Source organism: Oryx dammah, unplaced genomic scaffold (assembly GCF_014754425.2).
Source record: "Oryx dammah isolate SB20612 unplaced genomic scaffold, SCBI_Odam_1.1 HiC_scaffold_9, whole genome shotgun sequence".
NCBI lineage: Eukaryota > Metazoa > Chordata > Mammalia > Artiodactyla > Bovidae > Oryx > Oryx dammah.
This window is the reverse complement of record NW_024070193.1, coordinates 58,692,898-58,716,047: the sequence shown is the minus strand read 5'-3', so window position 1 is coordinate 58,716,047 and position 23,150 is coordinate 58,692,898. Positions and strand designations below refer to the sequence as shown.

The window sequence follows — 23,150 nt, the reverse complement described above, 5'->3', positions numbered from 1 at the left end:
ACTACTGAGCTGAGTTTGCTCCCTCCTGAGTGTATGCAGGGACACACATGCTGGCAATGGCAGCTTATATCTTGGCCCAGCAGCAGGCTGGAGTCCAAGCCAGCCCTGCTCCCTGCAGGTGTGCACACTCTCACAGTCAGTGGCAGAACTGTTGATCAGAACTGCCTTCATGGGGAGCAGCATGGGACAAGAGGGGCTGGAGTGGGAGCCTGGTGAGCGCTGGACAGGGACTGATGTCATGTCTTGGCAGGCTGGCCAGTGCCCCTGGCAGCTTCAATCTCTGCCTCCACCCTGTGACTGGAAGCAGGCAAAGCTGTATGCTCTTCAAGAGCAGAGGCCCAGTTTCCTACATCCCTCTGATAAGCCCCACGGGGTTTCAAGGCTTCCCAGATGGTGCAGTGGTAAAGAACCTGCCTACCAATGCAGGAGATATGAGACACATGGGTTCAGTCCCCGGGCCGGGAAGATCTCCTAGAGTAGGAAATGGCAACCTACTCCAATATTCTTGCCTGGAAAATTCCATGAAAAAAGGAGCCTGGCAGACTGCATGGGATTGCAAAGAGTCAGACATGACTGAACACACACACACACACACACACACACACACACACACACAGACACAGGGTTTCAAACTTGCAAGGGGCTTGTCTTCCAGTGGTGTCAGACCTCAGGGCTGCCCTGAGATCTGGGGTGCCCAATGTGGGGCTCCAATCCTTCATTCCCTGGGGAGGATCCCTGAACCTGTGATGTCCCCTCTTCTCCGTGTCCCTGCTAAGGGTGGAGGTCCTGACCACATACTTCTCCCTTCCCACTAGACTCCCTGTGTATATTTCTTTACAGTCTTGGTTGAAGAAGATCTGCCCTACTTGTCCCCAGGTTGATTTTAATGAGAGCTATAGTTGGGATGTTAAAATGAGGGGAGGTGAGCCCAGAATCCTCCCAATTTTCCACCTGGATCTCTCTTTTCTTAACTTTATTAACCATGAGTATAATAAACACATCACTACTTTATCATTTCAAGCTTTATCTTTAGGCTATTTGTTTTCAAGTTCTAAGAAAGTGAGCTTGCATTATGGTTATTACCACTCTTTTCCGGGTCTCTAACAGGAAGACATCTTCGATCACCTTCGCTCAGACAGACTCACTGCCCCCTTTTCACAAGTCCTCATTTCACTCTCTATATTGAAGTACCCAAAGCCACTGTAATTTATACTGTGATGATCTACATGACCACTGGAGACTGGAGACAAGTTGAGAGGAGCGACCCGTGTCTCCTTCACTGGGATCTCACCTGTATGTAAGATGTAATCTGGGTCCTGCTAAGTATTCAGCAAATGAATGAATGAACAAATGAATGAACAGGTGGTCTCATAATTTACCTGTACATAACCTAAAATATTTGGGTACAGGCTTTTGGAATCCCAGGAATATCTCCTACCAGAAGTTTCAGTTTAGACTCATTGGTTTGAAATGCCTCTCTGCTTGGATATTTCAGGGAGAGTCTTAAGAGCAACTGAATGCATTAATGATTTTCTAATCAAATAAGCATAAAGTCAAGTTCTAGGAAAAAAAAATCTGGGGTGTCCACTCATGCTACTCACTGTGTGTCCACTCTGCTCTGAGTGACCAGATCGAAAGAATCAGAGGGATACAGTGTTAAATTCTAATCATTTCATGTTTCAAGAAACAAAGAAGGTAGGATGGAAAATGTGAAGAGCCATTTGTCCTTAGAACTAGTTGAAAGCACTAACTTCTTTAGTCATTATGACTTCTTCTGAAACAAAGTGCCAGACAGCTTATGCAACCAAGCACAGACAGAGAAAACTTAGGCAACTGAAATATAATGTGCATAAAAGGAAATGCTCTTCCTTTAAACAAAATAAACAAATGACATTTTCTTAAAGGTGTACTGGAAGGTAAAAATAGCAATACTGGTACTGGGCAGAGCAGTAAAATATATTTTTTTTGCCTCAGACTCTTCAGGGTTACTAAGCTATTCTCCTAATTTAAAAGCCTGCTAAGGAAAAAAACTAAGAAAATGAGAAATTGAATTTGTTCTCTATTTCTTTTGAAACAATATTTAGACACTAAAAATCCAAAGCAAATAAAATATGTAATTACATGCAACTCACAACTGATTTTGGTTTCATGTCAAATTTTCTAAAGATAAAACTTTGCAATGTGACTCAGATACTGAGTTTTGAATAACTTTAAATGGAAACTACATCTGGTATAGGCTGCACACTGCAATCTTAAAATCCGTCAGTTCAGTTCAGTTCAGTCCAGTCACTCAGACATGTCCGAGTCTTTGCGACCCCATGGACTGCAGCAGGCCAGGTCTCCCTGTCCATCACCAACTTCCAAAGTTTACTCAAACTCATGTCCACTGAGTCCGTGATGCCATCCGCCCATCTCATCCTCTGTCAAACCCTTCTCCTCCCACCTTCAATCCTTCCCAGCATCAAGGTCTTTTCCAATGAGTCAGCTCTTCACATCAGGTGGCCAAAATATTGAAGTTTCAGCTTCCAATGAATATTCAGGACTGATTTCCTTCAGGATGGACTGATTGGATCTCCCTTAGTCCAAGGGACTCACAAGAGTCTTCAACACCACAATTCAAAAGCATCAATTCTACGGTGCTCAGCTTTCTTTACAATCCAGCTCTCACATCCATACATGACTACTGGAAAAACCATAGCTTTGACTAGAAGGACCTTTGTTGGTTAAGAAATGCCTCTGCTTTTTAATATGCTGTGTAGGTTGGTCATAGCTTTTCTTCCAAGGAGCAAGCGTCTTTTCATTTCATGGTTGCAGTCTCCATCCACAGTGATTTTGGAGCCCAAGAAAATAAAGTTTGTCACTGTTTCCACTGTTTCCCCATCTATTTCCCATGAAGTGATGGGACCAGATGCCATGATCATTATTTTCTGAAAGCTGAGCTTTAAGTCAACTTTTTCACTCTCCACATCAAGAAGCTCTCTAGTTCTTCACTTTCTGCCATAAGGGTGGTGTCATTTGCATATCTGAGGTTATTGATATTTCTCCCAGCAATCTTGATTCCAGCTTATGCTTCCTCCAGCCCAGTGTTTCTCATAATGTACTCTGCATATAAGTTAAATAAGCAGGGTGACAATATACAACCTTAATGTACTCCTTTCCCTATTTGGAACCAGTCTGTTGTTCCATGTTCAGTTCTAACTGTTGCTTCCTGACCTGCATATGGGTTTCTCAAGAGGAAGGTCAACACCAGATGGTCTGGTATTCCCATCTCTTTTGGAATTTTCCACAGTTTATTGGAAAATTCCACACAGTCAAAGGCTTTGGCATAGTCAATAAAGCAGAAATAGATGTTTTTCTGGAACTCTCTTGCTTTTTCCATGATCCAACAGATGTTGGCAATTTGATTTCTGGTTCCTCTGCCTTTTCTAAATCCAGCTTGAACATCTGGAAGTTCACGGTTCACGTACTGTTGAAGCCTGGCTTGGAGAATTTTGAGCATTACTTTACTAGTGTATGAGATGAGTGCAATTGTGTGGTAGTTTGAGTATTCTTTGCCTTTCTTTGGGATTGCAATGAAAACTGACCTTTTCCAGTCCTGTGGCCACTTCTGAGTTTTCCAAATTTGCTGGCATATTGAGTGCAGCACTAAAATCTGTAGTCAGCTTTAAAATTAAATTGTCTCTTCCTACTAATTATGACATCTTAATATTCTGAATTAAAAGTATGCTCAAAACATGTCACCTGGAGTGCCCTAAATAGTGACCATTCATCATATTAAATATCCTGGTGATGGTAACCTCATCACCCATCAGCAGCCTGCTCCACTGTGTGCTGGGTGCTTAGTCACTGAGTGGTGTCTGACTCTTTGCGGCTGCATGGACTGTAGCCCACCAAGCTCCTCTGTCCATGGGGGTTCTCCAAGCAAGAATACTGGAGTGGGTTGCCATGCCCTTCTCCAGGGGATCTTCCCAACCTAGGTATAGAACCAGGGTCTCCTGCATTGCAGGCAGATTCTTTACCAGCTAAGCCACCAGGGAAGCCTTGCTCTACAGTAGATATCTCTAATTCTGACACACATCTCCTTCCTATTGGTGAACTGACCTTGCTCCCTCCCTCCCCAAACTTCCACTCTGTGGTCTTGGATCCCTTTGCTGAGGTTCCACATAATAAATCCAATTGTTTTTGTATTCTCAATGTCATTCAATTTTCCTAGTTAACCAAAGTATTTTCCAATCCTTTTATGACTGTACTTCAAAACTTGTTGACTGAACTTCCAGGCAACAGTGGGAACAATCCCCTTCTGTCTCCAGCAACACCACCAGTCCAGTCAAGGCTGCCACCATCTCTCAGCGGACAACTGGACCTGCCTCTCCTTCTCACTCTCATTCCTTCCAGTGAACTCCCTGCAAATCGGCCAGGACGATCCTAGCTAAAGAGATTTTCATTATGTCTCAGCCTGTTAGTAACTCTTAAGTCCTCTCAATACTGAAGATAAAAGTTCAAAACACTCAATGTGGCTCTTTTGCTAGCTATTCCCTGTCTTACTTGACATGCCACATCCCCAGCTTCTTTCCATTCTTCAAATTAGCAAGCTCTCTTGCTCAGGACAGCCTTCAGAGATGTGGATCTATGATATGCCTTCTCTGTTATGTTTGCTATTTGAGAATTAGTGGAGTTCAGGTCTTAGGTTACGTGTCATTTTTTCATAGAAAAACTTTTCCAAATCCCTCGACCAGATCAAGTTCTTTTGTAATTTCTCATTGCCTCTTTTACCATACTTCATCAAATTTATCATACTTTTATATACTTCATTCTATAAGCAATAATATTATTAATAACCACACCTAGTTTAATTAAGGGCTTGCTACATGCTGAGAACAATGCTAAAAAGTTTTATCTTATTTAAAAGCATGATCTTACTTAGGCTTCAAAGTAAGCCCATGAATAGTCAGAACTGCTACCCATACATCACAGATAAGAAAAGAGGGGCTTGGAGAGGTAAAGGTGAGTGGAAGAGTGAGGATTAGAATCCACTCGATTCTAGAACCTATTGATATTCTGACCTTTTTATAATAATTTTGATACCCTAAACCTAACCTTCCAGCTCCACGAGGCATGGATACCAATAATCAGGGAGCCTGTCAGAAGCAAATTATGGTCCTGTTTGCCCAGCAACACAAAATCAGAGTACAGTCTCTGTAGTTTTTCTCTGTACTTCCCTCTCTTATTCTTTGGGGCACATAAATACCTAAGAAAAGGAGAAATTAAATGAATAAATTTGGCACTCTTATCTTGATCTTTCTGGAGACTTCCTGAATTTTTAATGCACTTTCCAGAAAACAAACAGCAGAGAATAGGAGGTGAGCAGTTTAAATACATTTATCTGGACTCATTAGCAATAGGGTGGATCTAGTATGATGTGGAATTCAGATGATTTAAAGATGGATTTCAGCTCGTTTCCCACAACACTAACAATAATAGCTACCAACATTGCTCAAGATTTACCATCTGCCAAGCTCTATGCTAAATGATTTGCATATTTTATAAGCATCACATTAGCCTGATGAGGCTGTTAACATTACAATCCCCATTTTACCAGATGAGGAAACAGAGATGCCAAAAAAGTACTCAAATTCCTGCTCAGAGTCCACAGTTAGTGAAACTCAGTGCCAGCTGGGCCTGCGGTGCTTAGAGCAGTTAGATATCATTGTGTTGAGCAAGGAAAGATTCAGGATATAATCTGACAATCCCATGAGGAGAATCTATCAATGCTAAATGGTGGGCTGGAGAGAGAAACCAGAGGGGAAAGCGCACAGCCACAGTAATGTGTTTATTACATTTCATCAGAGGTTGTGCCAAGAGTGAGGGTAGATACAGAATTGAAATTTAAGGGAATTGGGCAGGGAGATGAATAAAGATTTCATCTGAGGTGACCCTGGGATTTTTATTATAACAGTAAGGATTTGACTCAGCTTAATGGGGCAGAATAGTAATCTTGGGCCAGTTTAAGGGCATAAAATGGTCCAGAAGTAACAATCAGGCAGATAAATGTCATTTATTCATACAACCAGTAAACTGTTAAGGATCTGTTTGGTACTAGGCATTGCTCTGGGCATTAGACAGCTATGAACTAAACTGAAAAAGTCTCTCTCTTCTGGTGGGGAAGAAAGAGACAATAAAGGAACACATTTGCATGCACATGGATAATGTGTTAGGGGTGGTGGATGCTGTGAACTTTGTAAAGTGGGTCAGGGGACAAGAGAATTCAGAGAGGTTGTGGGGGCATCAGAGCAGGCACCCTAATTATGCAGAGACCCAGGGGAAGTGAGGGCCTGTGCTACTGCACGCATCAGACAGAAGTGAGCACCAGGATAAGGGCAGAGCAGGAGCAGGGAGCTCCCTGTGGCTGCAGCAAGGGGAGCAGGGGGAGGCTGAGGGGAGGGTCACCTGGGACAAGCTCTGTGGAGGCAGAACTTTGAGCCTCTCCAAGGATAATTCCACTAAACTCTCGCTATGTGGATAGCTGGAGCACTTCTTTGTGACTTTCTTTGAGAAATTACTATTGTGCTATATAGTAGGTCCTTATTAGTTATCTATTTTATTTATAGTAGTATCTATATGTCAATCCCAAACTTCTAATTTATCCCTCTACACTTTCCCCCTTGGTAACCATACATTTGTCTTCTATATCTGTGACTCAATTTCTGTTTTATATAATAGGTTCATGCATACCATTTTTTAAGATTTCTCATATAAGTGGTATCATATGATATTTGTCTTTATCTGATTTATTTCACTCAGTATAACACCTCTAAGGGCTTCCCTGGTAGCTCAGCTGGTAAAGAATCAGGCTGCAATGTGAGAGACCTGGGTTTGATCCCTGGGCTGGGAAGATCCGCTGGAGAAGGAAAAGGTTACCCACTCCAGTATTGTGGCCTGGAGAATTCCATGGGCTGCATAGTCCATTGGGTCGCATAGAGTTGGACACGACTGAGTGACTTTCACTTTCAATCTCTAGGTCATCCATATTGTTGCAAATGGAATCATTTGATTCATTTTTGGTTGAGTAATATTCCATTATATATATGTACCACAACTTCTTTGAATCTACTGAAGGACATTTAGCTTCCCTTCAATATCTTGGCTATTTTAAATAGTGCTTCTGCAGATATAAGTCCAGGAGTAGGATTGCCAGATCATGTGGTAGCTCTATTTTTAGTTTTTTAAGGAATATCCACCCTGTCCTTCATAGTGGCTGTCACCACTTTACATTCCCACCAACAGTGTGGGAGGATTCTCTTTTCTTCAAACTCTCTCCAGCATTTATTGTCTGTAGCCTTTTTAATGGTGGCCATTCTGACTGGTGTAAGGTGATCTCACTGCAGTTTTGACTTGCATTTCTCTAATAATTAGCAGTGTTGAGCATATTTTCATGTGCCCCTTGGCCATTTATACATATTCTTTGGAGAAATATCTCTTTAGCAGATCACACTTGATATATAGATTGATATGAAACATTCTGAACAATCAGATTAATGGTAACATGTTATTTCAACTGAATGTACTCTTTCCTCTTGGACACGTGGTGGCTCTCAAATGGTCTCTATGATGAATGACGTCCAAACATTTTTCTAGGTTTGGATTATTTGGGAACCCTTCCTCTTAATAGGACATTTTCCACAGATATGACGTATTTCTTGATAATCTCTGTAGGTTTGCAGTTGTGGGACCAATTACCTGCTGATGGTAGTGATCACCTTTTCAGAGTAGATGCCTTCTGGTACTGGTTCATATACCGCCTCCACTATCTGCAAAACAAACAGGCCGGAGTAAGGGAAGTAAAGCAGCCACGGGGGCCTTTGCATGGTGACACTTGGCCATAACACGAGAACTGCGTAACAAGCATCATAATCTCACGCACACATTTTCATCAGAAACAAAAATATCCCAACAATTTTAAAAGTAGCATTAATTAAACAGTTCTTGACACAGAATTATATTCTTCAAGCTAAGTAAAAGTTAACCTCAGATTCACAATAAATGATAGAATAATGTAATATATTGTAGGATAATATAATATATTGGATTGAGGGCAGTCCAAACCACAAGTAAAAATAAAAGACCAAAAGCAGTTTGATATATTATTTTCATAATTTTCTATGATAAATTGAAGAAAATCATAGGGGGAAATGTGCCATAGCACATGAAGTAGATTTAGAAGAAAGGAGAAAATAAATAAATAAACTGGATCATGGGGCTAATAAAACAATGACTGCTTTTAATGGGCAGTTTTACTAAAATCACAAAGGTTCTGTTTAAGAAGAAAAGGATTGGTGTTTTGGGCACCATGAGACCCTTTGTCTGCCGAGGTTGCTTGCCTTTGTGGCCAGGGAGAGCATGTTGGTGCTGTAGAAGGGGGGGTCCAGGGTCGCCATCTGATAAAGGATACAGCCTGCTGCCCACACGTCTGCCTTTTCCCCGTACGGCTCGCTTTTCAGCACCTCCGGGCTGAAGCGAAACCAGGATGTAAACGCACGATGCAAAGGGAGAAGTCAGCCCGGGAAAAAGTTCGGTTTTCAAGCCATAATTGGAGATGGGAGAAAAACAAAAGAAACTCTTGATTACTATTTCAAGTAAACATATTTAAACAAGTCTTTGAATTCTCTCAGACTTAGGTGAATCAAGAAGCACAACCAAGCAATTCTAAGCAATAAATCACAAAAACAACTCCAATTAAATGTCCTTCTACTTTTAGAAACAACCAGCTCTCATTGGTAGATGGAATGATTGGCTCCAGTTCTCACTATTCTGGAAATTCTGAATATCCACCCTTTCGTCTCAGTGGACAGTATTAGTTACCAACCCCTGGCTTTGCTACTGGTTGCGCTGTCTTGCCCTGCCAGTGGAGTCTGGAGGTGGCACGGCACCAGATCAGGGCCTCTGTGCTTCCATCTGTCTCTCTAGGAGCCCCTGTCCAAAGGACTAATCCAAGGTAGCTGCTGCCCCTCTGGCCACATGGAGCAGATCTGCACATGTACACCTGCAGCCTGAAGGAGACCCAGCCCAGGAGACCCAGAGACCTGGGAGTCTGACAGTAAATGCCTATTGTGGAATACCACTCAGATTCTTATGGTGATTTTTTATAAGCAAAACTGACACAGCACCGTCCCTTTGCTATTCAATGCTAGCTTATAAAGTCTAGGGCAAGACCATACTTAAATACGTTGCAGAAAATGACAACATCCACCATGCTCCTCTCTTCTGAAATTGCATTTCTAGTCTGAATAAGGATGCTGTGTCTGCGTGTATGGTCAGTTGTGTCCAACTTTTTGCAACCCCATGGACTGTAGCCCACTGGGCTCTTCTGTCCGTGTAATTTTTCAGGCAAGAATAACGGAGTTGGTTGCTGTTTCCTTCTCCAGGGGATCTTCCTAACCCAGGATTAAACCCCTGTCTCTTGCATTTCCTGCATTAGCAGGAAGGTTCTTTACCAGTTGAGCCACCAGGGAAGCCCTGGATATGCTGTCAGCCTTTAAATGGAGTTAAACTGTGAGGGTCTAAGGGTTTGACATTTTTTAAAATGTGGACAGGAATGTAGTTCCCTTGGATGTTTTGAACGAATAGAAGTTTCCTCCCTCATATTTATAGACAAATGTCAAAAGCATTCAGCACACACACCCCCTAAATTAATAGTTTGATGATTCACTTCTATAGTATGTACTTAGGACTGTGCTCAACCCTCTAAATTAATAGGGTAGGGATTAATGGTTAAATTAGACAGTGGATTAATATATAAAGAAACTCATAAATTGGTATCTCAGTAAGTATTGGCTGTTTAGAATAACCAAGGAGTTGCTATTACTGTGAGATTATGGGGAATGATTCCTGGTTTAAGACTTACGTTATGTACTTACAGAGGAAGTATGACTTCCAGATCTCTCAGTTATTTTCATATATACTGTCTGAGTTTAAAAATGGCAAAGGAGGATTCTGGGGTGAAATGTCCAGGGCTACTGGTCCTAAGTGTACAAAATGTCCCCTGTTGCCAGTTGATCAACTGCTCACATTTTTAAAAATGCCATGATGCAGGATACAGGATGCTTGGGGCTAGTGTACTGGGATGACCCAGAGAGATGGTATGAGGAGGGAGGTGGGAGGCGGGTTCAGGATTGGGAACATGTGTACATCCATGGCAGATTCATGTTGATGTATGGCAAAACCAATACAGTATTGTAAAGTAAAAGAAAGTAAAACAAAAAAAAAATGCCATAATAGGAAAAAGTTCTTCAACAACAAAAAAAAATCCTTGGCTCCCCACAGATGAATGTCTCATGCTTTTATCTACCGAGAACTCAGAAGATCTGCTTCATAACAAACAGATGCTCTGAGTGCTCCGCCCACCCCCCTCAAACTCCTTTCCCATTCGCAGTTGACGTGCACTTCTATTCTAAGTAGCCAGCATCTGTACTTCCCTGGAAGACGGCCTTCATTTTTCCTTGAAAGATAATTACTCAGTGTAGAGGAGAATACTTATAAGAACAGAAGTTGCTTAGTTTATTTTTCTCATCATTACCCCTCCTCCTTCATCCCGCCAGAGCCCACAGACTTCTCTCGCAGGCAGAGGCAGAGATGCTCCTTTGCAACATGGCTGTGCCACTCCTCCCAACCAAAGGTGGAGTTCATGTTGTACCCTTTGAATCTGAGCTTGACCATATAAGTTGCTTCGGCCAAGAAGACACCAGGAAAAGTGATGCAAGGAGAGAACATAGAAGCATGTAGTCTTTGCAGCTCCCTCTCTCTTCCTGCTCCTGAAGACCCTAACGGCCACAAGCAGGTGACTGAGCTGGGGTTCGCCAGGCTGGATGAAGAGCATCACACGGCCCAGTTATGTTCAGCCCCATGCCCACCACCACATCCATCAGTGGAGCCCTTGAAAGCCAGGTCACCACAATGCACAGGCTAGCCCAAACAGCACGCACCAACAATCCCAGATCAAACCAGCCCAGGTTGCCAGCATGCAGTATGCTGCTGGTGCCCAGTTGACAAGTTGTGTCTGACTGTTTGTGACCCCCTACAGTACACAGTATATACCACAAGAAGAGGGAAAAGGTTATTGTATCAATTCACCAAGTTTTGAGGTTGTTAGTCAAAGTTAGCTGACAGAATAGCTTCCATCAGATTCTGAAAGCTGTCCACCACCCCATGAAAAAAATAAAGAATCACTTCTCTGGAAGAGAACAAGAAAGGTCAATAAAAGACCACTCAGTTGCCAACTATCACTGTGCTCCTGAGGTCCAACTTGAATATTCTGTAAGATAAAAGGGTTTCATAACTACAATGAAAAGCAAGCCAAAAATAGAGTCTGATTTCTGAAAGCCACAAAATGTTCTGTTATGGTCTGAAGTGTGTCTCCCTGCTTCCCCTACAAATTTATGTGTTGAGTCCCAATCCCTGGTACCTCAGGGTGTAATCATGTATAAAGAAAAAGCTTGTGTGAGCTGATGCAGAGCTGCCATTTGGCAAGGGTGGGGGGCAAGGGGGAGTGTGGAGGGGCAGGGGGGCCGATTCTGACCCAGTGTGACTGCTGTTTGTGTTAGCGGAGGAGGAGACAGCAGAAGTGTGCCTGTGCAGAGGGACACCTGTGGGAAGAGGCAGCAAGGGGAATGGACAGCACCTGCAAACCAAGGAGGGGCCTCAGAAGAAACCAAACCTGCAACGCCTTCATCTTGGACTCTAGACTTCAAATAAATTTCTGTTGTTTAAGCCACCCAGACTGTTATTTTTTATGGCAGCCCTAGCAAACTAATGCACACTTTCCTGGTGGCTCAGCAGTAAGGAATCCACCTGCTAATGCATGAGACACAGGTTCGATCCCTGGGTTGGGAAGATCCCCTGAGAAGGAAATGGCAACCCACTCCAGTGTTCTTGCCTGGGAAATCCCATGGACAGAGGAGCCTGGTGGGCTACAGTTCATAGGTTTGCAGAGAGTCAGACACGACTGAAGCAACTTAGCACACACGCACACATACTTGAAATTTGCTAAGAGAGTACATCACAAGTATTCTCAGCACACATAAAAAAATAATGTGAAGCAATTAATTGGATTGGTGGTATAATCATCTCACAATGTGCACAAGTATCAAAACATATCACAAACCTCAAATATATGTAATTTTCAATTGTCAATAATACCTCAGGAAAGTTGGGGAAAAAATCAAGTGAAGCTAGGGATAGTATAGTTAGGTAGATGGCAAGGACAGTCTTTATTTATTGCAACATTTAGAAAAATAAGTAAACATAGTCCATAATCAACAGCCTTTGAGAGGAAGCTGGACTAAAGTTTATCTAAATACTACCTCTGTTTTAAAAAGGTGTGAATTCACAAACTAAGAGTGAAAACAAGGTGGAAGAAAGATGAGGAAGGAAGGCTGCTTGATATAACTTTTAAAAAAGGCAACTGTTTTGATTTTTAAATTCAATTAGTAGTGCCTCACTTATGTGAGCAATTAAGTTACTAATTGCCAAAGATTCTATTTACTCATTATTGAGGTAAACAAAGAAAGTATTGAACCCAGGTGTTTCAAAAACATTTAAAAATACAAATATTTTGCAACTTCACAAATAATTCAACAATATGATGATTTATATAAGTTGGGAGAAGGGACTTCTTTCCTTTAAATCCTTTAAAAGTGTCAATACATTCAGAAAGTAAATGGAATGAGATAATATGTTAAAAGGTTCAGAGTGCAGATAGTATAGTCTTCTTTCCTACAGTGATTATGTTGTCATCTTTGTTAATAGTTTGATTATTGTACTCATTTTGTCAGCACATATACTAAAATTAGAATGACACATGAAAATGAGCATGATCTTAGCACAAGGATGACATGCAAATCTGTGATGGGTTCAGTATTTTAGAGGTGGTAAAAGACAGGCAAACGTGAGGACTATATTCTAGTTAATAAAGCTGTTTTGCATAGGAGTAAAGATGAAAAGAAAAAGGTAAGAGAAACCCAAGTAAGACAGCAGGTGTTGCTAGAGGGAATCAGAGGGCAGAAAACTAGTCAATCTAATCACACTAGGACCACAGCCTTGTCTAACTCAATGAAAATCAGCTATGCCATGTGGGGCCACCCAAGACGGGCAGGTCATGGTGGAGAGGTCTGACAGAATGTGGTCCACTGGAGAAGGGAATGGCAAACCACTTCAGTATTCTTGCCTTGATAACCTCATAAACAGTATGAAAAGGCAAAATGATAGGATACTGAAAGAGGAACTCCACAGGTCAGTAGGTGCCCGATATGCTACTGGAGATCAGTGGAGCAATATCTCCAGAAAGACTGAAGGGACGGAGCCAAAGCAAAAACAATACTCAGTCGTGGATGTGACTGGTGATAGAAGCAAGGTCCAATGCTGTCAAAAGAGCAATATTGCATAGGAACCTGGAATGTCAGGTCCATGAATCAAGGCAAATTGGAAGTGGTCAAACAGGAGATGGCAAGAGTGAACGTCGACATTCTAGGAATCAGCGAACTAAAATGGACTGGAATGGGTGAATTTAACTCAGATGACCATTATATCTACTACTGTGGGCAGGAATCCCTTAGAAGAAATGGAGTAGCCATCACGGTCAACAAAAGAGTCCGAAATGCAGTACTTGGATGCAATCTTAAAAATGACAGAATGATCTCTGCTTGTTTCCAAAGCAAACCATTCGATATCACAGTAATCCAAGTCTACGCCCCAACCAGTAACGCTGAAGAAGCTGAAGTTGAACTGTTCTATGAACACCTACAAGACCTTTTAGAACTAACACCCAACAAAGATGTCCTTTTCATTCTAGGGGACTGGAATGCGAAAGTAGGAAGTCAAGAAACACCTAGAGTAACAGGCAAATTTGGCCTTGGGATATGGAATGAAGCAGGGCAAAGACTAAGAGATTAAGTACCCAGGTTCAATTCCTGGGCAGGAAACTAAGATCTCCCTTCAGGACCATTCACTACTCTCTTCAAGATCAGTACAACCCTCCACACAGTTGGAAATCCACATTTGATTTACAGCTGGTCCTTGGTAACCACAGTCTCACATATTCTGTACTGGAGTTCATATTTAGTGAAAAAACTCATGTCTAAGTGGACTCTTGCAGTTGAAAGCTGTGTTGTTCAAGGGTAAACTGTATACAAAAATAAGTCACTGAGGATTTTTAATTTTTTCCTTTGAAGTTTATATACTACTTGCTTCAGGTCCTATGCATGCCCTCTGCACCCAACACCACCAAGGGTGTGGGCAGACCACCTGAGCCACCCCTCCAGTCTGACCCTGGATTCATCCCTACACTCTGCTGGTTGGCTTAAGGTCAACAAAAAATATTGCAGTTTGCCCAAATCCAGGTTTCATATTTAGAGCACATTATATCGGAACAAGGGCTATATCCAGATCCAGATAGACTTCATGCTGCCCTAAGTTTCCCCAAACCCAAAACTAAGCATTGAGGTTTCTCAAGCTAGTTGCTGACTATCAAAAACGGATTCCAAATTTCTCTCTTATGGCCAAACCTCTCAACAATAACACCAACCCAATTTTATTGGAAGAACCAGATGGCCCATAGCCTTCAAGCTCTTAAAAGAGAGTTTGATGAACCCACATGCTCCTGGGCATCCCAATTATCAGACTCTCATTTTCCCTTTGTATGTGAAAAGAAAGGTAATGCCCTGTAGTACTCCCCCCAAAACACAAGGACTTCCATGGACCCATAGGGTATCATAGTCAGCAACTGGACCCTGTGGCACAGGAATATCCCCCTTGCTTTAGACCCATTACAGCCACTGCCCTTTCAGTGAAGGCCACTGAGAAAATTACAGGATCCCCTTTAACCACTTTTGTACCTCATGCAGCCTTTCTGAATTCTCATCATGCCCAACACTTCTCATCCAGCTACCTTACCTCCTGTGAAGTCCTTTTGTTACCTGTCCTTCATATAACTCTTTTACATTGTAGTAGCCTTCACTTAGCTACTCTTCTTCCTTCCATCAGTGACAAAGTCCCTTACAACTGTTCAGTGCTGATGGACCTCCTGACTCCTTGAAATGACCTACAGAAAATCTCTTTGGTAAAGTTGACTTCTCACAGTTCACTGGTGATTATTTACAGTGTGACAATTGTGAATACTGTCTGGGGATACCATTACAACTTCTTTTGATGCTGTTGAGTCAGCATCTTTACCTGTGGCTACTTCAGCCCAACAGGATGAATTGTACTTTAGCCTAGGAGAAAACTGCTGTTTATACTGATAGATGACATGCTTTCAGAGTAACTCATGACTTTGAAATGATGTAGAAAAATATGTCTTCCTTACTTTGAGAGGAAATTAAATTTAAAATGATCCATATGCTCAGAAATTATTAAATATAATATTCCTCCCTGCCACTTAGATTCCAGGGCAATCTAAACATGACTTTCTGGAAGCTAGGGGAAATAATCTCACTGGCATTTCTGCAAGGAATGCTGCCCTTAACAGAACCAATGGCAGCCAAACCTTTGTCATAATCCAAAGGGACATTTCCCCAAATGTTAGATTAGAAAAACTGGCTAGAGAAGCCCAACAACTGGCCTCAGAAAAAGCAGAACAACAATGGGAAATCATTGGAAATTCAACAATTTGGGGTTTGATAAAAGAGAAAGCTCTGGTTTGAACCAAATAACCCAGTCCTACTGAAAACTCTAAAATGCTCACTTCTTACCACTGTACCTATATTAAACCATTGGTCTGCTGACAAAAATGACAGGCTATGGGAATCATTATTGGGGGGGGGGGACATTAATGAGGCCACAAAAGATGCTTGCCTCGCTTGCCCCATTTAAAATACAACTCAGGGAGACATGTTCATCTGTTCCTTGACATTTTAAATTGCCTAATGGATGATTCAAGTCATCCCTTGTTAACAGGCTACTGCCTCCTCTGTGGCTAAAGTCTTTTTGGTAAAGACTATCCCTACCTACCCCTTCATGAATCACTGCCTTGTTGTGGTGAAGGGCTTGCATAACTCAATGAAGCTATGAGCCATGCCATGCAGGGCCACCCAAGAAAAAAGGATCATAACAGAGAGTTCTGACAAAACATGATCCACTGGTGGAGGGAATGGCAAACTATCCCAGTATACTTTCCATTAAACTCTATAAAAGTTATGATAAAAATTATGTCACATCAAAAAGATATAATGCCAAAAGATGAGTCCCCCAGGTCTGAAGGTGTCTAATATGTACTGGGGAAGAGCAGAGGAGAATTACCAATAGCCCCAGGATGAATAAAGCAGCCAGACCAAAGAGGACATGACGCTCCTTGTGGATGTGTCTGGTAATGAAAGTAAGACCCAATGCTGCAAAGAATAGTATTGTATAGGAACCTGGAATGTTAGGTCCATGAATCAAGGAAAATTGGATGTGGTCAAGCAGGAGATGGTAAGAATAAACATTAACATCCTAGGAATTAGCTAACTAAAATGGACAGGAATGGGAGAATTTAACTTAGATGACCATTATATCTACTACTGTGGGCAAGAATCCCATGGAAGAAATGGAGTAGCCCTCATAACCTACAAAAGAATCCAAGATGCAGCACTCGGGTGCAACCTCAAAAATGACAGAGTGATCTTGACTCATTTCCAAGGCAACCCATTCAACAGCACAGTAATCCAAGTCTATGCCCCTACCACCAATACCAAAGAAGCTGAAGTTGATCAGTTCTATGAAGACCTAGAAAACCTCCTAGAACTAACACCTAAAAAAGATGTTCCATTCATCATCAGGGATTGGAATGCAAAAATAGGAAGTTAAGATATACCTGCAGAAACAGGCAAGTTTGGTCTTGGAGAACAAAATGAAGCAGGGCAAAGGTTAACTGAATTCTGCCAAGAGAATGCACTCGTCATAGCAAATACAACAACACAAGAGATAGCTTTACACATGGACATCACCAAATGGTCGATACTGAAATCAAATTGACTACATTCTTCATAGCTGAAGATTTAGAAGCTATACAGACAGCAAAAACAAGACCTGAAGCTGACTGTGGCTCAGATCATCAGTGTCTCACAGCGAAATTCAGCCTTCAACTACAGAAAACTGGGAAAAACAATAGATCAGCCAAGTATGACTTAAGCCAAATCCCACATGAATTTGCAGTAGAGGTAACAAATAGATTCAAGGGACTAGATCCAGTTAACAGTGTACTTGAAGAACTTTGGACAGAGGTCTGTAATGTCACACAGGAGATGGTGAAGAAAATCATCCCAAAGAAAAAGAAAAGCAAGAAGGCAAAGTGGTTATCTGAGGAGACTTTACAAATAGCAGAAGAACAAAGAGAAGTGAAAAGTAAGGGAAAGGTCCATTCATTCAATTAAGCTCAGAATTCCAAAAAATAGCTAGAAGAGACAAGAAAAGTGAAAGTGGAAAGTCATTCAATCATGTCCAGCTCTTTTTTACCCCATGAAAGTGAAAGTGAAGTCGTGTTTGACCCCATGGAATAGATTATACTGTCCATGGAATTCTCCAGGCCAGAATACTGGAGTGGGTAGCCTCTCCCTTCTCCAGAGGATCTTACCAACCCAGGGATTGAACCCATGTCTCCTGTATTGCAAGTGGATTCTTTACCAGCTGAGCCATCAGGAAAGCCTAAGAATACTGGAGTAGGTAGCCCATCCCTCCTCCAGCAGATCTTCCCAACCCAGGAATCAAGATGGGGTTTCCTGCATTGCAGGCAGATTCTTTACCAACCGAGCTATCAGGGAAGCCCTAGAAGAGAAAAGAAGGCCTTCTTCAATGAACAATGCTTAATAATAGAAGAAAACAACAAAAAGGGAAAGACTAGAGATTTCTTCAGGAAAATTGAAAAGATCAAGGGAGTATGCCACCCAAAGATGGGCACAATAAAGGATAAAAATGGTAGAGACCTAGAAGATGCTAAAGAGATCAAGAAGAGATGGAAGGAATACAGAGAAGAACTGTACAAAAAGATCTTAATGAACCAGATTACTACGATGGTGTAGTTAGTCACCCAGAGTCATACATTTTGGAGTGCAAAATCAAGTGGGTCTAAGAAGCACTGATGTTAATAAAGCTAATGGATGCAATGAAATTCCAGAACTATTCAAATCCCTAAAGGATGATGCCATCAAGGTTTTGTATTCATTATGTCAGCAAACCTGAAAGACCCAGCAGTGGCTACAGGACTGGAAAAGGTCAATCCTTATCTGAATTCCCAAGAAGGGTAGTACCAAAGAATGTGTTAACCACTGGACAACTACACTCATCTCCCATGCTAGTAAGGTCATGCTTAAAATCTTGCATGCTAGGCTTCAGCATTATGTGAACCAAGAACTTCCAGATGTCCAAGCTGGGCTTAGAAAAGGAAGAGGAACCAGAGATCAAATTGCCAACATTTGCTGGATTATAGAGAAAGCAAGGGAATTTCAGAAAAACATCTATCTCTGTTTTATTAACTACATTAAAGCCTTTGACTGTGTGGATCACGATAAACTGTGGAAAGCTCTTAGAGAGATGGAAATACCAGACCATCTTACCTATATCCTGAGAAACCTGTATGTGGGGCAAGAAGCAACAGTTAGAACCCTGTATGGAAAAACTGATTGGTTCAAGATCAAGAAAGGAGTACAACAGGGCTGTCTGTTGTCACCCTGATTATTTAACCTATACACTGAGCACATCATGAGAAATGCCAAGCTGGAATCAAGATGGGGGGGGGCATCAACAACCTCAGATATACGGATGATACCACTCTAATGGCAGAAAGCGAAGAGGAACTAAAGAGCTTCTTGATGTGGGTGAAGGAGGAAAGTGAAAGAGCCGACTTAAGACTAAATATTAAAAAAAAAAAAAAGATCATGGCATCCGGCCCCATTACTGCATGGCAAATAGAAGAGGAAAAGGTGGAAGGTGGAAGTAGTGACACGTTTCCTCTCCTTGGGCTCCAAAATCACTGCAGACAGTGACTGCAGCCATGAAATAAGAAGACAATTGCTTTTTGGCAGGAAAGCAATGACAAACCTAGACAATGTATTGAAAAGCAGAGACATTACTCTGCCAGCAAATGTCCATATATTCTTCGCAGTGGTCATGTAAGGTTGTGATAACTGGACCATAAAGAAGGCAGAATGCCAAAGAATTGATACCTTCAAACTGTGGTGCTGCAGAAGACTCCTAAAAGTTCCCTGGACAGCAAGAGATCAAGCCAGTCAATATTAAGGGAGATCTACCCTGAATGTTTACTGGAAGGACTGATGCTGAAGCTGAAGCTCCAGTGCTTGGTCATCAGATGGCAACAGATGGCTCACTGGAAAAGTCCCTGATGCTAGCAAAGATTGAGGGCAGAAGGAGAAGAGAGCATCAGAGAATGAGATGGATGGCAACATCAGGAAGGCAATGAACATGAACTTGGGCAAACTCTGGGAGATGGTGAGAGAAAAGGAGGCCTGGAGTGCTGCCATACATGGGCTCGCAAAGAGCCAGACACTGCCGGGGAACTGAACAACAACAACATCCCTACCTAGGGAACTCTTCTCAAATTTCATAGAGATTGATAAGCCCACTTTACTGGCCAGGTGCTTGGCGTACAACATTTTCACTGTGACTACCATTATTCAATTCGCTGGTTTAATTGAATGTAATAATGGCATTATTAGGACTCAACTGGCAAAATTTGTAGAAGCCCTCCAAACACCATGGCTTCCAGCATTGCTGTTGCTCCTTCTAACTTGCAAATCCACCCTTTTGTAACTAAATTCTCACCCTGTGAGATGGCCACAGGACACTCAATGAACTAGGCTCTTGCTTCTTTTGACCCACAACTGATAAAAGGAGAGCTGCTCCAATATTGTATAGCCCTAATTGCCTCAACTCATCACCAACTCAATGGACATGAGTTTGAACAAGCTCCAGGAGATGGTGAAGGACAGGGAAGCCTGGCGAGCTGCAGTCCATGGGGTCAAAAAGAGTCGGACATGACTGACTGAACAACAATTGCCTCTATTAAAAATAACCATCTTTTTGGTAGAGCAATCTTTTCACAACACATTCTCAGGAGACAAAGACCTTAAGCACCACACCTTGCAACCTAGAGATTTTGTCTATTGGGATAAACACCTCCAGAATAAATGCTGAAAATGCCCCCATCAAGTGCTATTAACCAACCTTTGTGCCACAAAACTCCAAGGAAAAGACTCTTGGATTCTTGTGACACATCCAAAGAAAGCACAGAGTTCTGACTAAACACACACATCATCTGATAACCTGAAAGTAAAGATTTCCCAGAATTGGGGAAAAAACTGGTAAATATCTTTTATTATTGTGATTATGTAACTATTATTCATTTTGATACTCTTGTATCATGATTGATCAAAAGAAAATAATAGAATTCTACATGCTTAAAACTACCATTTAATAGAAAAATCTGTAACCACTTTTTAAATTCTAGATGCACATTAGAATTATCTCAAAAGGTTTTGAAAACTACAGATGCCCAGGTATTGTTTTCTTCTCCAAAGCTCTAGAAGTGATTCTAATGAGCAGCCATGTCTAAAAAGAACTGAACTATATGATGATGGTTTACTTTTATCCAGATTGTTTCACTCTTTCTATTTCATATTCAGTGTTGGTTTACAGTCTATGGGACCTTGAATAGAATTCATATCCTGCTGTTGTGTGGAAATTGTATACTTAGTTATGTTGGATTGATTCATGATGCTTTTCAGGTCTACTATATCCTTATACTTTTCAGTCTATTCACTATATTAATTTTGAGAGTTTGATATTGAAACTCTGACTAAAAATCTTAGTTTATTTACTTAGAAAATAATTGTAATATACAGTGGAACTATATGTAGGTTTGTTCTGTATTTTCCAAGTCTCCTGTAAGTGTATTATCATATTTCATAATTTAAAAAAATAAAAAGAAATATTTTTAAAAACCCTAAAAATTGAGCTACCATATGATCCAGCAATTTCATGCCTGGTTATATATCTTCAGAAAGTAAAAACACTAATTTGAAAAAATACATGTATCCCAATGTTCATAATGACATCATTTACAATAGTGAAGACACAGAAACAACCCAACTGTCACTCAACAGACGATTAGATTAAGATGATGCTGTATATATCAATACAATGGCATGAAATGAGAACTTAATGACAGGAAAAGAAATGAGAATAAAATTATTTTTAAGTCTTTTTTTTTTTTTACTTTACAATATTGTATTGGTTTTGCCACACATCAACATGAAACCACCACGGGTGTACATGTGCTTATTACATGCTGACTAGACAGCATGCTACTAAAAAAGAAAAAAACAAACAAATGGGTCAACAAGGAAATCAAAAAGGAAATTAAAAATACCTTGAGACAAATGACAATGCAAACACAAGCATACAAAATCTATGGAACACAACAAAAGCAGTTCTTAGAGAGAAGTTCAGACCAATACAGGCCTTCCTTTAAAAAACAAGAAAAACCTCAAAGAAACAACTTAACATACTGTCTAAACAAATTAGAAAACGAAGAACAAACAAAGCCTAAAGTCAGCAGAAGGAAGGATAAAGATCAGAAGGAAATAAAGAAAAGATATATAGATTATAAAATTCTTAAAAAATCAACAAAACCAAGAGTTGGTTCTTTGAAATGGCAAACAAAACTGACAAACCTCTGGCCATGCTCACCAAGAAGAAAATAGAAAGAACCCTTTATAACACCATACACAAAAATAAACTCAAAATGGGTTAAAGATCTAAATGTAAGACCAGAAACTATAAAACTCCTAGAGGAGAACACAGGCAAAACACTCTCCAACATACATCACAGCAGGATCCTCTATGAGCCACCTCCCAGAATATTGGAAATAAAAGCAAAAATAAACAAATGGGACCTAATTAAAATTAAAAGCTTCTGCACAACAAAGGAAACTATAAGCAAGGTGAAAAGACAGCCTTCTGAATGGGAGAAAATAATAGCAAATGAAGCAACTGACAAACAACTAATCTCAAAAATATACAAGCAACTCCTGCAGCTCAATTCCAGAAAAATAAACGACCCAATCAAATAATGCGCCAAAGAACTAAATAGACGTTTCTCTAAAGAAGACATACAGATGGCTAACAAACACATGAAAAGATGCTCAACATCACTCATTATCAGAGAAATGCAAATCAAAACCACAGTGAGGTACCATTTCACGCCAGTCAGAATGGCTGTGATCCAAAAGTCTACAAGCAATAAATGCTGGAGAGGGTGTGGAGAAAAGGGAACCCTCTTACACTGTTGGTGAGAATGCAAACTAGTACAACCACTATGGAAAACAGTGTGGAGATTCCTTAAGAAACTGGAAATAGAACTGCCATATGACCCAGCAATCCCACTGCTGGGCATACACACCGAGGAAATCAGAATTGAAAGAGACACATGTACCCCAATGTTCATCACAGCACTGTTTATAATAGCCAGGACATGGAAGCAACCTAGATGTCCATCAGCAGACGAAGGGATAAGAAAGCTGTGGTACATATACACAATGGAGTATTACTCAGCCATTGAAAAGAATACATTTGAATCAGTTCTAATGAGGTGGATGAAACTGGAGCCAGTTATACAGAGTGAAGTAAGCCAGAAAGAAAACCACCAATACAGTAGACTAATGCATATATATGGAATTTAGAAAGATGGTAATGATAACCCTGTATGCAAGACAGTTAAAGAGACACAGATGTATAGAACAGACTTTTGGACTCTGTGGGAGAGGGCGAGGGTGGGATGATTTTGAATGACATTGAAACATGTATAATATCATATAAGAAATGAATCGCTAGTCTAGGTTCGATGCAGGATACAGGATGCTTGGGGCTGGTACACTGGGATGACCCAGAGGGATGGTATGGGGAGGGAGGTGGGAGGGGGGCTCAGGATTGGGAACACGTGTACACCCGTGGCGGATTCATGTTGATGTATGGCAAAACCAATACAATATTGTAAAGTAATTAGCCTCCAATTAAAATAAATAAATTTAAATTTAAAAAAAGAAAGAACCCAAATAAACAAAGGAGTGAAAAAAGCGAAATTTCAATTGATATCAAAGAAATTTTTTAAA

General features: G+C 41.0%; 1 protein-coding gene and 1 non-coding gene across 2 annotated transcripts in view; one reads left to right on the top strand and one right to left on the bottom strand.

The window, feature by feature from the left end:
* The window catches only part of NEK10 (NIMA related kinase 10), a 270,851-nt gene that overhangs the window by 110,263 nt on the left and 137,438 nt on the right, over window positions 1-23,150 (bottom strand). Inside the window, 2 exon segments of the mRNA XM_040246355.1 lie at window positions 7,738-7,808; window positions 8,379-8,508. Coding sequence (XP_040102289.1) covers window positions 7,738-7,808; window positions 8,379-8,508 — 201 coding nt within the window.
* LOC120868506 lies at window positions 12,812-12,917 on the top strand. The gene has a single exon (XR_005722248.1). It is a non-coding gene; the product is annotated as a U6 spliceosomal RNA (small nuclear RNA).